The 15,708-nt window shown below is 51.4% G+C and overlaps 4 protein-coding genes and 1 long non-coding RNA gene across 5 annotated transcripts; 4 read left to right on the forward strand and 1 right to left on the reverse strand.

The window, feature by feature from the left end:
- The first annotated feature begins 5,546 nt into the window (after positions 1–5,546).
- On the forward strand, positions 5,547–6,042 carry Prm1 (protamine 1). Its single transcript, NM_001002850.2, has 2 exons — positions 5,547–5,744; positions 5,836–6,042. The coding sequence occupies exons 1-2, from the start codon at positions 5,639–5,641 to the stop codon at positions 5,883–5,885; spliced, it is 156 nt and encodes a 51-aa protein (NP_001002850.1). The 5' UTR covers positions 5,547–5,638; the 3' UTR covers positions 5,886–6,042.
- Positions 6,043–10,014: 3,972 nt separating this feature from the next.
- Positions 10,015–10,756, forward strand: Prm2 (protamine 2). Its single transcript, NM_012873.2, has 2 exons — positions 10,015–10,377; positions 10,500–10,756. The coding sequence occupies exons 1-2, from the start codon at positions 10,128–10,130 to the stop codon at positions 10,562–10,564; spliced, it is 315 nt and encodes a 104-aa protein (NP_037005.1). The 5' UTR covers positions 10,015–10,127; the 3' UTR covers positions 10,565–10,756.
- A 444-nt stretch (positions 10,757–11,200) lies between these two features.
- Positions 11,201–11,715, forward strand: Prm3 (protamine 3). Its single transcript, NM_001002855.2, is given in 1 exon segment — positions 11,201–11,715. A coding segment is annotated over 1 exon segment (315 nt). The 5' UTR covers positions 11,201–11,320; the 3' UTR covers positions 11,636–11,715.
- An 860-nt stretch (positions 11,716–12,575) lies between these two features.
- Positions 12,576–13,597, reverse strand: LOC120095020 (uncharacterized). The gene is made up of 2 exons (XR_005489994.2): positions 13,461–13,597; positions 12,576–13,314 (listed from the first exon to the last, which is right to left on the reverse strand). It is a non-coding gene; the product is annotated as an uncharacterized LOC120095020 (long non-coding RNA).
- Positions 13,542–14,270, forward strand: Tnp2 (transition protein 2). The gene is made up of 2 exons (NM_017057.2): positions 13,542–13,923; positions 14,117–14,270. The coding sequence occupies exons 1-2, from the start codon at positions 13,596–13,598 to the stop codon at positions 14,131–14,133; spliced, it is 345 nt and encodes a 114-aa protein (NP_058753.2). The 5' UTR covers positions 13,542–13,595; the 3' UTR covers positions 14,134–14,270.
- The last annotated feature ends 1,438 nt before the right edge of the window (positions 14,271–15,708 follow it).

Raw genomic sequence — 15,708 nt, forward strand, 5'->3', positions numbered from 1 at the left:
GTCTCACAATGTAGCCCCAGCTGGCCTTGAACTCACAAAGACACAAAGACCTTTCTGGCTCTGACTCCTGAGTTCTGGGACTGAAAGTATGTGTGCCACCCACACTTCTGGCTTGATCTTTTCTTGCTCTCAAACTGCATGTCCCCAAACACCCACAGAAAGAAGAGCAAATGTTTCCACCATAAAGAAATAAGGGCTGGGGAGATGGCTCAGTCAGTGGAGCACTTGCCGTGTAAGCATGAGGACCCGAGTGTGACCTCAGCACACATGTGCTTGCAGTGGGGCAGAAGCAGAGAGAGCCCTGGGACCCACTGGCTAGTCAGCCTAGCTCACACTGGGAGTTCTAGGATAGGGAGAGATCCTGTCTCCCCCAAAACAAGGTGATGGTTCCTTGGAATCATCCAAGGAACATACTCAGTGTTGATGTTTGACTTTGCAGGTACATACAGATGAATACACACACACACACACACACACACACACACACACACACACACACACACACACGCTGGATGGTTGAGGGAAGTAGACAGCCTTACCGTGGTTTAAGCACTACAGTGTGAACAAGTATGGGAACGACACATTCTCCATTCTCCATTAGTATGTACTGGCTTTATGTGTACATCAGTTAAAAATCTGGTGTAGTGGTGTGTGTCTGCAATCCCAGCAGCAGGGAAGGGGAGGCAGGAGGATCAGGAGTTCAAGGTCATCTTCAGCTACTTAGCCACACAGCCAATTCAAAACCCTCTTCCTCCTGCTGGATGGGAGGATGCTGGGCACAGGCTGCAGGCCCTGGAGGCCAACTCCCACCACCTCCCACCCCAGGGCTTCATATAAGCTACCTCTCCCCCCCACTCCCCCACACCCCTTCTCAGTAAACAGAGCCAGCTTGTGCAACACAAAGGACAGACAGAGTACTGAGCTAAGATGTCAACACCCCAAATACTTCTCACAGGGCTAGTGCTGCTGAGAATATCCAAGTCACTACGGGAAAGGGAAAGCGAAACCATAGGAATTAATCAATACTCATGAGGGAAAAGGAGAGGTAAGAGTGAGGCAGGAAAAGGAGGATCTGCGTTGAGGAGCCATTGTCAGCAGTCACTGAGCCCTGGGCTCCCTTCCTGGGCTGGAGGAAAAGTCTTCCTGAAGTGCCTCAGCCCCAAGGAAGGAAGTAGGGGTGGATGCCTGCCAAGAGCCTTTATTTAAATCACAATGGGTAGGTGGTTGGGTGGGCAGTTTGGTGGCCCACCCCTGTCACTCAGCATTTGGAGGTCAACAAAGAGTCAGTTCTATGGTCATTGGTCTCCTAGGATTGGGAGACAGAAAGCTGAGGGGGTCTTAGTTAGGGTTTTACTGCTGTGAACAGACACCATGACCTTATAAAGGACAACATTTAATTGGGGCTGGCTTACAGGTTCAGAGGTTCAGTCCATTATCATCAAGGCAGGAACATGGCAGCATCCAGCGGGCATGGTGCATGAGGAGCTACATCTTCATGTGAAGATGCTAACAGAACACTGGCTTCCAGGCAACTAGGACAAGGATCTTAAAGCCCGCCCCCACAATGACACACTTCCTCCAACAAGGCCATGCCTCCTAATAGTGCCACTCTCTGTGCTAAGCATATACAAACCACCACACTCCACTCCTTGGCCCTAATAGGCTCTAGAGGGGCCATACCTAGTCATAGCATAATAGAAAAGTACATTTAGTCCAACTTCCAAAGCCCCCATAGTCTATAGTGGTCTCAACAATGTTAAAAGTCCAAAGTTCAAGGTTCTCTTCTGACGTCCAATCACATAACTGTAATCCCTGAAGCAAGACAGGAAACCAACTGGGCAAACTCCAAATCTGCAGCTCCATGTCTGATGTCAAAGCGGTCTTCAGATCTCCAGCGCCTTTATCAGCTTTGCTGACTGCAATACAATTCTTTCTCTTGGGCTGGTCCCACTCCCTGACAGCAGCTTTCCTCGGCAGGTAGCCTATAGCTCTGACTTCTTTAGCATTGTGGAGCCTCCAAGGCAACTTCAGCTCCACAGCTCCTTGTTTCGATGTCTGGGATCCACACACAATCTTCTGGGCTCCTCCAAAGGGCTTGGGTCACTTCTCCAGCTCTTCAGTCTCTAGCACTCTGGGCTCTCACTGACTCCACTCCACTGCTGCTGCTGCTCTTGATCATCCCATGGTGCTGGCATCTCCAATACACTGGAGTCTTCTGCTGCAACCAGGCTTCACCAATAGCCTCTTATGGGCTCTCTCAAGCCTCAACTTATTTGCATGACCCCTTCAGTCCTGGGCTGTTGACTGCAAATGAGGCTGCACCTTCACCCATAGCCCATGCCCGCAGTGACTCATCTACAAGGCTACAGCTCCTAATAGTGCCACTCCCTGGGCCAAACATATACAAACCCTCACAGTAAGAGTATAGGAAGGGGGCTGGAGAGATGGCTCAGAGGTTGAGAGCACTGACTGCTCTTCCAGAGGTCCTGAGTTCAATTCCCGGCAACCACATGGTGGCTCACAACCATCTGTAATGGGGTCTGATGCCCTCTTCTGGTGTATCTGAAGACAGCTACGGTGTACTTATATATAATAAATCTTTAAAAAAAAAAAGAGTATAGGAAGGGATCAGGGATTGGTGCTGTTGCAAGGACCCATCCCTAGTGAACTACTTACTCTATCCAAGCTCCATCTTCAACAGGCCCATCAAATTGGGACTCTATTGAGGTGTTGAACTGTTCACTAGGTTAGAGCCTTCTGGTTCTAATCTGCTCTGAACTTTCTCATGCACACATTTTGTGGCTCTCAATACAGTTGGGGTTCCAGTCACATGAACCATTTCTGTTATATATGGAAATATATACTTTAATGTTCCAGAAAAACTTAAATCTTGGAGCACACACACACAGAGGCCTCACTATTAGTCAAGAGGATGTGTAAGCAGAAGTCTCCAATGGTTGGGCACCCCATGCCCATATCTTGGTTTCTATGCTACTCTAAGGAAACTGTTTGGAGATGTGATTCTAGGGCCAGACTGAATAACACAAGACAAGTCTAAAGCAGCTAGAGGGTTCTAAAGGTAGACTATAACTGCTAAAATCTGAATGTGAGGTAAATGGTTGGTCCCTGCATGGCAGCGCTCTCTTGGCAGGTTATGAAACTTTTGGGATATGCACCCTAGCCACTGGACACAGGCCACTAAGGGGACCGACCTTTGGAGGGTATGTCCATCTCCAGTTCTAGTCTAAAGGTTTCTGCTTCCTGATCCACGATGATGATGAGCCAGATTTGTTCAGTTACATGTATCCACATTGTGACAAAATACCTTAAGGGATTTGGCTCATAGTGAGGAGGGTACAACTCATCATGGTGGGAAGGCCAAACTAGCAAGAGGGTAAGGCATCAGGTCACATTGCAACCACAGCCAGGAAGCAGAGAGAGACGAACACCAGTACCCTGCCCACCTTCTCCTTTTCCCGAGTCCAGGACCCCAGCACGAGGGATGATACTGTCCACATAAAGAATGGGTCTTCCTGTGCCAATTGACCTATTCTACAAATGCCCTAATAGAAATGCTCAATTATTTGTCTCCTAAGTGAATCTAGATGCCATCAAATGTAATATCAACCATCACACCACACAAGCTCCCACTGCAGATGGAACCCCCCAAACGGAGTCAAACATCCTTCCTCCCTGAAGTTGCTTCTGTTGGACATTCTGCTACAGCAACAAGAAAAGCAACTAAGAAAAATAAAAGTGTGACATACGAATCCACACTGACAAAAATGATTACGTTGACTACAGAACCAGGTTTGGGGAGTGGGGACTTCCAGTGTACAGGGTTTCAGCAGCTGAAGATGTGATGTTTTGAGGCAGGCAAACACAATGCGCACTCCTTAAGTGTGGGCCCTGGGTAGGACCTTGAGCTGAAGGAGGACTCATCCAATGAACACCAGCCCTAGCCTACTCAGTCCCACCCACTGCAGTCTTATTGGGTTGAAGCTGGATCTTTGGACATCTCACTATCGGGTTGGAAGGTGGGGAGCCTGAACTCTTTGGAGTGCGCCCTCCCAACTTCTCTAGAGCTGCATTTTGTCCTGGGCTTAAAGAGCTCTGAAGCCATGTAGATGATTAGGGGCAGCAGTTAGGTGTCTGAGACAACTCTTTAACTAGACAGTAACACCTCTATCCTACCCACGTTTCCCTCGTGCTTGGACAGTGGGTAAGACTGGGTTTCCAGATGGCCAAAGCTAGCCTTTAGTCAGTCTTTGTTTGAACTTGAAAATTCAAGCTCAACCCTGAGCTATGGACTTAGAAAAAACAAAAAAAACAAAAAACAAAAAAACAACCAAACAACCAAACAACCAAACAAAAAAGCAGGTCCCGTGTGAGAAACACCCACAGTATGGGGCCTGGCTTAACACACAAACTGGGCTGGACTTCCACCTACTCAGTTCCTTGCCCAGAGGCTTTTGGGGAGACACAGACTGCACAACTGTCCTGTGAAGGCCAGTTCTTGGATGGGAGGCAACTGTGAGAAAGAAAAGAACTTGGAGGCAGAGTAAAAAGTCTGAGCTGTCTGAGACTTTCTCCATACCGGGCACTTTTTACATCCCTGCACATCTGCTCACTACCCCCTTAGAGGTCCCCTCTGCATCTTTAGACACTTCGGACACCAAGCAGCAGCTGTCAAGAAGGTGCCCATTGTGTCCCCAGTACACCGTGGGCCTCTGGTTTCTTACAGAAAGCATGACAAAACTTCTCTCATCCCATACTACTGTGACCAGATGCCAAGTCTAAATGAACTGTAATCCTCTAGACACCAAAAGTTCATGGGGGCACAGGGTGGGTCCCATTCCACCTCAGCCAATTCCTGGTTGCCGCTGAGCCTCCTTCCTTCTCACCTTTCAGCTTCCCTCTCAGGCTGTGCGGCAACACAACAGGAAGCTCGCTCCTGGGAGCAGTGGCCGGTACCAGCACCCACGTTCACTGCTGTCTAGTAATGTCCAACAGCTTCCTCAGTCCAAACACTGCATCTCTGTGACTCCCCTGTTTCTACCTGAGGCACCTGATGGGGCCCCAGTGCTTTACTAGAGCTCCTGTAACTCTGAGACCCTCTGGATTTATATGTCAGTGCCCGGGCTGGGGCTTTCCATAATTTCTTATAAGGTCAAGTTCCTTCAACAGCTCTGGGCAGTCTGAAGAGGTGTGTTTTTTCACAGTTGAGTTTTGTGTGACTGTTTCACCCACCTTGGTGGCCTTGGGTTATCTGTCAGGGTCTAGCCTGGAAGCAGGGGTGTGGTGGGCACTCACTAGCACCTAAGCTGAGTGACTGAATGCTCAGGCGGGTGCTATCCTTGTCACTTCTTAACTGTGACACAAGCAACTCCTGATGTCAAAGCCCTGCCCACCTCTCTCATGCCCATATTTGGACATGGTACAGGTCCTCACTGGACATGGTCTGTGAGGTCCTGGTCCTCTTTGACTTCATAATTCCCAGGGGCCACTAGTATCTATAAGAGGAAGAGGGTGCTGGCTCTCCAGCCACAGCCCACAAAATTCCACCTGCTCACAGGTTGGCTGGCTCGACCCAGGTGGTGCCCCCTGCTCTGAGCCAGCTCCCGGCCAAGCTAGCACCATGGCCAGATACCGATGCTGCCGCAGCAAAAGCAGGAGCAGATGCCGCCGCCGCAGGCGAAGATGTCGCAGACGGAGGAGGCGGTGCTGCAGGCGGAGGCGGCGAAGTGAGCAGAGGGCTGGGTCCAGGGGGTCCAGGGTCTATAGGGATCGGGCCCAGTCTGGGATTCCCTCTCACCATTTTCCTCGCCTTCCTAGGGTGCTGCCGCCGCCGCCGCTCATACACCTTTAGGTGTAAAAGATACTAGATGCACAGATAGCAAGTCCACCAAAACTCCTGCCTGAGAATTTTACCAGACTTCAAGAGCATCTCGCCACATCTTGAAAAATGCCACCGTCCGATGGAAAACAGGAGCCTGCTAAGGAACAATGCCACCTGTCAATAAATGTTGAAAACTCATCCCACTCCTGCCTCTTGATCCTTGTGCTCGGGGAGGGGTGCGCGGATGTGGTAAGGGGGCATGACTGGTCAAATGAGAAGGGCTTCAAAAAGAATCTTCAATATTGACTACCCAGCCACCTGTACAGATCCCTCCCCAGAAAGGCGTAGGGAAGACATATGTCCAAGGGCCTCTATGCACAGACACAAGGTTTCACCAATGGCAGACATGAGGGCTGCCTACCCCGAGGGGTCTTGAGCCCCAACCACGGAAAGACTGAGACAAAAGGCTACCTGGTCAGAAGCTGGGTATGGTGGTTTGAATGTTTGGCCAGGGAAGTGGCACTATTAGGTGTGGCCTTGTTGGAGGAAGTGTCCGTGTGAGGATGGGCTTAGAGAGCATCCTCGTGGCTGCCTGAGGATGTCAGTCTTCTGCCTTCGGAACAAGATGTAGAACTCTCAGCTCCTTCAGTACCAATCTGGCCTGGATGATGCCATGCGTCCCACCATAATGGACTGAACCTTTGCAACAGTAAGCCAGCCCCAATTGAATGTTAGTGTTTGCATTGCTGTGAAAGAGGCACCATGGGGGCTGGGGATTTAGCTCAGTGGTAGAGTGCTTGCCTAGCAAGCACAAGGCCCTGGGTTCGGTCCCCAGCTCCAGAAAAAAAAAGAGGCACCATGACCAAAGACAGAAGTTGGCACCGGGATTGGTTGCTGTGATAGGCCCGACCATGTTTTGTTTGGAGGAGTATGGACTTAGGGATGTTGGATTATAAAAGCAGCGGAATGCTTTGTGGGGAGTAGCAGCCATCCTCGTAGGACTATGGAAGACATTGGTGCTGAGGGTGATTTGAATATATATACTGATATTGTGGTGAAGCATTGAGAAAGGAAGCCTCAAAAAGCCCATCATAGACGTGCATTTGATCGAGCATAGCAAAGAGCGAAGGGGCACCAGGAAGTAAATAAAGCTGAATCCTGCATTCCAGGAGATACCAATGAGGAAGTGGCGATCTCAGAGCACGATCCCAGCCAGCAGTAACCACCTGGACTTTTTTTTTTTTTTTTTGGAGCTGGGGACCGAACCCAGGGCCTTGCGCTTGCTAGGCAAGTGCTCTACCACTGAGCTAAAGCCCCAGCCCCTCATCTGGACTTTTTAATCTGGAGTGATTTACAATCCAGAAATGGAGGGCACACTTGTGATCCAGATTTTTTTTTAGGTTTATTTATTTTATCCATATGAGTACATTGTGTTTTCGACACACCAGAAGAGGACATCAGATCCTATTACAGATGGCCGAGAGCCACCATGTGGTTGCTGGGAATTGAACTCAGGACCTCTAGAAGAGCAGTCAGTGCTCTTAATCACTGATCCATCTCTCCAGCCCCTGTGATCCAGATCTTGAGGCTGAAAGACACAGGCTTTTTTGATCTGGATCTCGAGGAACAGTGGCCATGAAGAGCTTAGGTCCAGGCATGGTAGCACAAACCTTAATTCCAGGAGACAAAGGCAAACAGATCTCAATTCAAGGCCAGCCTGGGACAGTGCAAGTTTGAGATGAAGAAAAGGTTAAGTCTGGTGGTTTGGGCCACACAGATCTCTTGAGTTCAAGGTTCTACAGAGCAAGTTCTAGGACGACCAAGCCTAGGCAATGAAGATGCAACGGAACAAGGGGACCATGTTCCAGCCCCAGCAAACAGCGGAACTTGGCAGCTTCAGCCATGTGGCTCTGGCTTTAGAGTCAAGAGAAGGAGGAGACTACTGGGACAATCGATGCTGGGTAGCTGGAGTTAAGGAATTAGTGGTGATTAAGAAGAGACCAGCACAAAGCTGCAGTGTTCCAGAGATAGCCAAGGTTGTACCTTGTGCTATGGCTGAACTTGGTAAGAGTCACCCTTGTGGTACTGGTTTTGAAGGCATGAAGGGGTCACGGAGAGCAGCTGAGGCTTGGCACTGAGAGAGGCCATGGAAGGTCATTGGTGAAGGTGCAGCCTCATTTGCAGTTGAGGGCACAGGACTGAAGGGGTCATGCTTGGCAAGGTGAGGCTTGGCACCACGAAGGGATCCTATTGGTGAAGCCTAGTTGCCGTGTGTTGGAGATACCATCACCGTAGGATGGCCACCAATAACAGCAGCAGCAAAATGGGGTCAACCAGAGCCTAGAGTGCTAGAGAGGAGCTGGAGAAGTGACTCCAAGCCCTTTGTGGATCAGAACAAATAGTCAAAGCTGCCTTGGAGACTGCAACATGGTAGAGATGTTAAGAGTTGTAGGAAATCTGCCGAGGAAAACTGCTAACAGGGAGTGGAAACAGTCCAGGAGGGTGCCAGCTCTGCCAAGAGCAGTCAAGGATGAAAGGAGTTAGAGATCTGAAGAGAGCTTTGATTTCAGACATGGAGAAGCAGAGTCTGGAGGTTTTGGTTCAGTATTTTCTGAAACGGTAATACATACTTTTGACTTTATAGGGAATTACAGTTAAGAAATTGCATGACTCTTAGAAGAGACTATGGACTTTTAACTTTGTTGAGTCTGTTATAGGCTATGGGACTTTTGAAGTTGGACTAAATGCCACCAATATTATATTTGGGGATAAGTATTGTCCCCAAAGACTCATATATTTGAACAAGCCTATGGGGGCCAGGGAGTGGCACAATTAGGTGTGGCCTTGTTGGAGTGGGTGTGGCCTGTTAGAGGAAGTGTGTCACTGAGGGGTGGGCTTAGAGACTCCTAGCTGCCTGAGGGTGCCAATCTTCTCCTGTTTGCCTACAGAACAGGATAAAGAACTCTCAGCTCCAGCACCAAGTCAGCCTCTCTGCTGCCTTGCTTCCCTCCATAATGGACTGAACATCTGAAACTGTAAGTCAGCCCCAGTTAAGTATTTGCCCTTCTAAGAGTTGCCTTGGTCATGGTGTATCTTCAATAGAAACTCTTAACTAAGACAGTGGGTGTCCAAGACTTGGAGCCCTTGACCCAATCCTGTGGCCTGGCTTGTGTGTGTGAATGCAGAAGTCAGATAACCTGGCATGTGCCCAAGAACCAGACAAGTTGTGTTTCCCAGTCTAGTCCAACGGCCACAGTAACAGTAGCAAACCAAAGCATCTACTGGGTCCCCTGCTACTAGGCTGTGTAGCCAAGGATACACCTCACATAAACTAGGCACACATTACCAACTGCTCATTGTACTGTCATCGGAGATCCCTTTTTGACATTCATGGTGACAGGTCAGATTCAGGAATTATGAGAGACTGAGTCCCTCTGTCCCACTCCCACACCCATCTGATTCTGGACTTCAACTTCAGATATAAGGAACCAAAACCACCATGTTGGGTCAATTCATATTTATCTATCTTACATACAATATACACACAAAGTACAAAACCCTCTGAGCTTCAGTAATATGGACAACTTTTTCTCCTGTTGGGTGGAGCCCAAACCCTTGCACATACTATTATGATAGGCTCAAATCTCTGGCTTAAAAGGGAGGTAGAGTTGAGCGGCATGTAGAAATGTTTCAGACATGTCTCAAGATAGGTCCAAGTGGTGAGAAAGATCCAAGACAGTCAGTTACACAAAACCTCAACCCTGCTTGCTCCTTATCTGCGCCTCAGTTTCCCTCATGGGAAGATATGTTATGAAGCTTTGGCCAGTGCCTGGCAGGCTGACAGCACAGACTGGGCTAAGAGTTGGTAGAGTGCTTCCTCGAATGCCCAACCAACGCCATGGGCTGGTAGCAAACGTGCAATTCCAGCCCTTGGGAGGTGAAGAGACCAGGGTTAGAAGTTCAAGGCTGTCTCACATTAAATAAGTCAGCATGCTACAGGACCTCAAGGCAAGACGAGTAACTTGGACCCTACTCCCAATCTGCCAGCCAGTGCTGCAAACTCTGTGTTGCCCTCACAGAGGAGACTGGGCAGGGTGGGAACAATCAATCAGGGGTGGGCCGACAGGTCACAGTGGGGTTCACCTTTATATATGAGCCCTCTGAGAGCCCCCCACACACACACCAGACCATCATCACCACCAAGAGCAGGTGGGCAGGCTACCGTCCCTCCTCTTCCAATCCAGGTCAGCTGCAGCCTCAACCCAGAACCTCCTGACCTCCTGGCACTATGGTTCGCTACCGAATGAGGAGCCCCAGTGAGGGTCAGCACCAGGGGCCTGGGCAAGACCATGAGCGCGAGGAGCAGGGGCAGGGGCAAGAGCTGAGCCCAGAGCGCGTGGAGGACTATGGGAGGACAGAAAGGGGCCACCACCACAGACACAGGCGCTGCAAGAGGCTTCACAGGATCCACAAGAGGCGCCGGTCATGCAGAAGGCGGAGGAGACACTCCTGCCGCCACAGGAGGCGGCATCGCAGAGGTAAGCACCCAGTAGCCAAGTCCCCCGCTACCTCTGCTGCTGCCCACGAAGGCAGGGGTGCCCCTCTCCAAACCCTGTTGCCTTCCGGGCAGCCTCGCAAACCTGAACTTTTCTCTACCCAGGCTGCAGAAGATCCCGAAGGAGGAGGAGCTGCAGGTGCAGGAAATGCAGGTGGCACTATTATTAAGCCTCCCCAGGTCGATCCATTCTGCCTGGAGCTAAGGAAGTCACCTGCCTCAGGAAGTCACCTGCCCAAGCAAAGTCATGTAAGGCCACAACACCATTCCATGTTGATATCTGAGCCCTGAGCTGCCAAGGAGCCACGAAATCTAAGTAATGAGCAAAGCCACCTGCTAAATAAAGCTTGTCATGAGATTAACTGACTGCCGTTTTCCTTTCGTGGGTGCCGTGGGCCTGAGGGAGGGGACTGGGGAACAAGGGCTACTCTTGCAGTAAGGAAGTGACGTGAACCATGCATAGGTGGCCAAATACAAGCATCCTTACAAGTAGAGAATGAAGTGCTGGGGGAGGGGGAGGTAGGGTAGGGTAGAATGGGGTGGGGTGGGGAGCGCAGTAGTGTGCTGTGGTGGGTTGGGGCATGGCAACACGTGGCGTGGTGGGGCTGGACTGAGACCTGGAAGTGCGTCTGACCTGGAAGTGCGTCCATCTTCCTATCACACTGAGTTCATGAGTTCCGGCTTAAGACAACTTGTTCAGCTCTTGCCCTTGCCCACTCCAGCTTCTGATCCACCCAATGATCCCAGCTCATGGGGCCATCTGAGCCAGCAGGGTTCCTGGAAAATGTTAGCCTAGCTCCAAATTCTGGGGGTGGGGGAGGGTGGTGCCTTGGAGCCTTTGTGAGGTCAGCGCCACACCCACTGGCCTCACATCCTCTCACTGCCCAGGCTGCCTCCCTCCTAGTCCAGAGAGACAGGAGTGGGCGATGGGTTCCCGCTGTGCCAAGCTCAGCACCGGCCACGGCCCGGCCCAGAACACGGGTCACAGCCGTGGCCACGAGTCCTCCATGAAGAAACTCGTGGCCTGTGTGAGTCAAGACAACTTCTCCCTGTCATCAGAGGGTGAGGAAGAGGAGGAGGATGAGGAAGATGAGGAGGAGGAAGATGATGATGAGGAAGACGAGGAGGAGGAGCAGATCCCGGTGAAAGGCAAGCTGCTGCTGCTGGAGCCCGAAAAGCAAGATGGTGCTGAGGATGCTGTGGCCCAGCCAAGCCCGGAGCCCAAGCAGAAGCACTCCTGACCCATCAAGGCCTGCCCGGCAGTGGGTGCCCATTGCCATGCCAGAGGAAGAGGACATTCAGAAAAGAATAAAGAGTCTCCATGGAACTCTCCTGGGCTCCCTCTTTCCCTTTATGTGCATGCGTGTGTGTGTGCATGTGTGTGTAGAAGCACCAAGGGAGCCTCTGTAGACTGAGACGTCTCACTGGGGGCACTGTCAGGGCTGGCTGTGCTTCGAGGCAGGCTCTATGAATAGAAAGTAGATGAGGAGGCAGGATCCTCATCTTCTGAAGAACAAGGATGTGGCTGTAGGCAAAGAAGCGCAGAGGAACAGTCCCAGGTCCTGGTTCCGTCTCTTATTAACTCAAGTGATTTGTGGGTGGCACATGGGAGGAAGGCAGGATGGAAGGTCCTCTTAGTCCTTGGCTTTCACACATGGGAGGAAGGCAGGATGGAAGGTCCTCTTAGTCCTTGGCTTTCACCCACCCTGTCACCGAGGCCTCCTCCAGAGTCTGACCCAGTCACTGGGGACTCGGGAAGGGAAAGCCAGTTCTTAGGGGCAAGTGGGTTTGGGGAAGGTTAAATATGTCCTTTAGCTGTGGCCAGTTCTCCCCTAGGAGCTGCAGAGGCCTCAGGGCTGTGTAGCAGAAGCAGAGCCTGTGCAGAAGCAGAGCCTGTTTTAGGTGTACAACAATGGTCTGGGTGTAGGTGTCACCAGCCACTCCTCTAGAAACGTTGGGCTTATGGCTACAGCAACCCAACCCGTACATCGGCATGGCCTTGTACGTGCCAGGCACGTTGCTGTGACAGCTCTTCTACCCTTTGTGAGAACACTTGTCAGTGTACAGTACCATGATTCTTCAAAGCTATGCTATTAGAATGTGGACACAGGTCTTGGGAAGGGGAAGCTACCAGACAAAGCTGGTTGCAAAGGATGAACAGAGTAGGCAGGGCTCATTAAATCGGAGTTTTCACTTGGCATGTTTATTAAAAAATGAACTTAAAACTGGAACCCCAGAACTGGAGGAAGAGTCCTTGAGCTGAGACTGTCTCAGCAGGTACAGGAACATGTCATCGAGCTGAGTTCAAGGAGAGAAAACCCCTCCTGAGAGTAGTCTTCTGAACACACACACACACACACACACACACACACACACACACACACACACAGAAGCATGGGTGGGAAGGGGCAGTTCTTCAGGAGTACAGAAGTGTGCGCAGGGCCATGCAGGCAGGATCATCTCAGTATGAGTGGCAGGGTGATCAGAGGTGGCTCTAGTAAAATACAACTTGACCTTTTCTTTCCCAGGCTGGGTACTGAAGCAAAGACCACCAGGACTTGAGGCATCCCAGGCTGATGAGAATGGGGGTCATGTAAGACTGAGGGAGCCCTTGGGATATGCAAGATCAGACCAGATCTGTGAACCTAACCCTCAACCTCCCACCTGCTGAGCTCCTAATCGCTCAAGCCTTTGGTCCAAGGCGCTATCCAATCAGGGTACACTGGCTCACTGCCCACACATTGGCTATTACTTCCTATGGTAGGCCAGGCACTAGGTGGCTGGGTGGAAAAGAATTCTGCAGCTGTCTTGAGGCCTTCAAGCGCAGACCGCAGGCTGATCTTTAACTTCACGATATAACTTCTCTGTCACTACCCTCAGCATCGATGTCACCATGAGGAGGGTACAGTTATTAGGAGAACTGGAATAGAAAGAAAGGACACACACAGTTGAAAACAAGGAAGCTGCAGGTCTGAGATGTGGGCTCAGCACAATCTGACCTGACCCACAGGACCCTAAAAGCTGCCCCGCCCTGGGGTGAGGGTGAGGGGCAGGGCTTTGCCATACCTGTCACCCTCTGTGGCCTGTGCCATCATAATTGGCCCAGCTATATAACTAGGGGCTCAGAGGACTCCCCAAAGCGAGGCCTGCTGGGAGAAGAGGAGGAGGAGGAAGTCTCTGCCCCTCCGAGTGTGGCCTCCCATGGACACCAAGATGCAGAGCCTTCCCACCACTCATCCCCACCCGCACAGCTCCTCTCGGCCTCAAAGTCACACCAATAACCAGTGTGCCTGCAGCCACCACTGCCGGAGCTGCAGCCAAGCAGGCCACCCGAGCTCCAGTTCCAGCCCCAGCTCTGGCCCGCCGACGAAGCACCCCAAAACACCCATGCACTCTCGTTACTCACCTTCAAGACCCAGCCACCGCGGCAGCTGCCCCAAGAACAGGAAGACCTTGGAAGGGAAAGTGAGCAAGAGAAAGGCGGTCAGGAGGCGGAAGCGGACTCACAGAGCTAAGAGGCGTAGCTCAGGTACCGAACTGCCCAGTGGGGTCGTGGGAGACACTCTGCTGTACCCTAAGGATGCAGGCAAGGCTGCCCGGGAGGCCAGCCAGCTTCCCTGAGCCACAAGCATTAAACTGGTTTCTAGAGGAAGGGCAGAATGCAGAGGAGTGGAGGGGAGCAGACAGGTATTAAAAGCCCTTTTCCCATTCCTATTTTTTAGGACGAAGATACAAGTGACACACTCCAGGATGTTCCTGTGTCCATTTGATCCCAAAAGGAGATAGCCATCACTAGGGGAATGTTGGGATGACAGTACAGGAACATGTCACTGCAGCAATTTCTATGCAACATGGATTAAAGCTTGTACCCTGGAAGCCTAGTCTTGAGTCTTTTTTTTTAAATAAAGCATTCCTATCCAACACTTAATGTGGCACAGAGATGCCCACATGTGTGCATACCACAGACTGACAGCAGGGAGGCACTGCCCGGCTAACAAAGTTCAGGGAATTGAACAAGTACTTTCCCATAACTCACTGCACAATCACCCAGTCGTCCCCACCCCTCTCCCATCTGTGCTGCCACTTTCAAAATCACACAGGGGCAGCGGGCAGTGCTTCCCAAGCTGGGAATGTGGCTGCAGGAGGCACCACTTGCACTGAAGCCTGCAAGACCTACAATGGCAGCTGCTGTGGGCACTGGGCTCTCTGGACCCCTGGGGGGGGTGTGTGTCAGGAAGCGGCTATACTGTTCAGCCTGTTTCTTTTTCACAACTCTTAGAAACTGAAACCAAGTTGTCCAAAGACTCAGCTTGACTCACTCTGTACTTTGGAACAGGGAGTTTATGTGCCAGCCCCTTGACTGGATCCAAACCATCAGAGTGGGGCAGTAGGCAGTGGGTAGGGTCAAAGAAACAGACCCCTGGCTATACACTTCAGTAAGGCTAGGCATCATTGGAATATGGTGGATGGGAGAGGGCTAGCCAGGGAGGGGTGTGGAAGGGGTGTGGGAGGGGGTGGGGTTGGAGTGGGGATGGGGGTGAGGTAACTCTCCTGAGAGTTGGTGGAGGAGGTGGTGGTGAAGCCTAGAGCCATCTGCTAACCAAGAGCCTTGGCAGGGAAGCAGGCCTGCAGGAGACAGCCCAGCCTTGCTACATCAGCGCCAACCCTCCTGCCAAGTCCCAAAGGGATACTGTACCCCAAGAGGCTTTCTTATACACTTTGCCTGGACTGGGAGCACAGGCTGGGGATGGAATTCACCAACCCCAGTACTACTAAAATAGGCTGGTACAGGGTCCTGTGTTCAGTCCCCTGCACTGCAAAAACCAAGCACGGTCATGCTTGTAATTCCAGGAAGGCAGGAAGACCTGATGCCAGCCTGGGGAAACCGAGGCGGGGAGACCAGGAGGCCTTGGCCTCAGAGCTTCAGAGTCGCGTGGCAGCAAACAGAGAAACCTGTAGAGGGCAGTGTGCGTCACTTAGCTCAGGGAAGCTGCACGCGAAACTCACCCGCCTTCATTCATAAACATCGTCAGCTAGGCACCTACTCCTGGGCTTTCAGGACAAACTGAATCACGAAACCACAGTGTCCTTAAAATAGGTCTGACCGCCTGAATCCCTGGCCAAGGTGTGTACGGGGCATGGGAGCCCTTGTGCAGAGATGCTTGCAGGAGCCTTGAGGGGCTCTGTAAGACAGAGGCTAGGAAGACAAAGTTTGGGGGCTACAGCTTCTTGTCCTGCCCGGGGCCTCAGTTTCTTCGGTTGCCCACGTAGGAGTGCAGAGAGTCCAGGCCCCTGGGGACCCAACCCAACCCCG

This window comes from Rattus norvegicus, chromosome 10, assembly GCF_036323735.1.
Source record: "Rattus norvegicus strain BN/NHsdMcwi chromosome 10, GRCr8, whole genome shotgun sequence".
NCBI classification, from domain to species: Eukaryota; Metazoa; Chordata; class Mammalia; order Rodentia; family Muridae; genus Rattus; species Rattus norvegicus.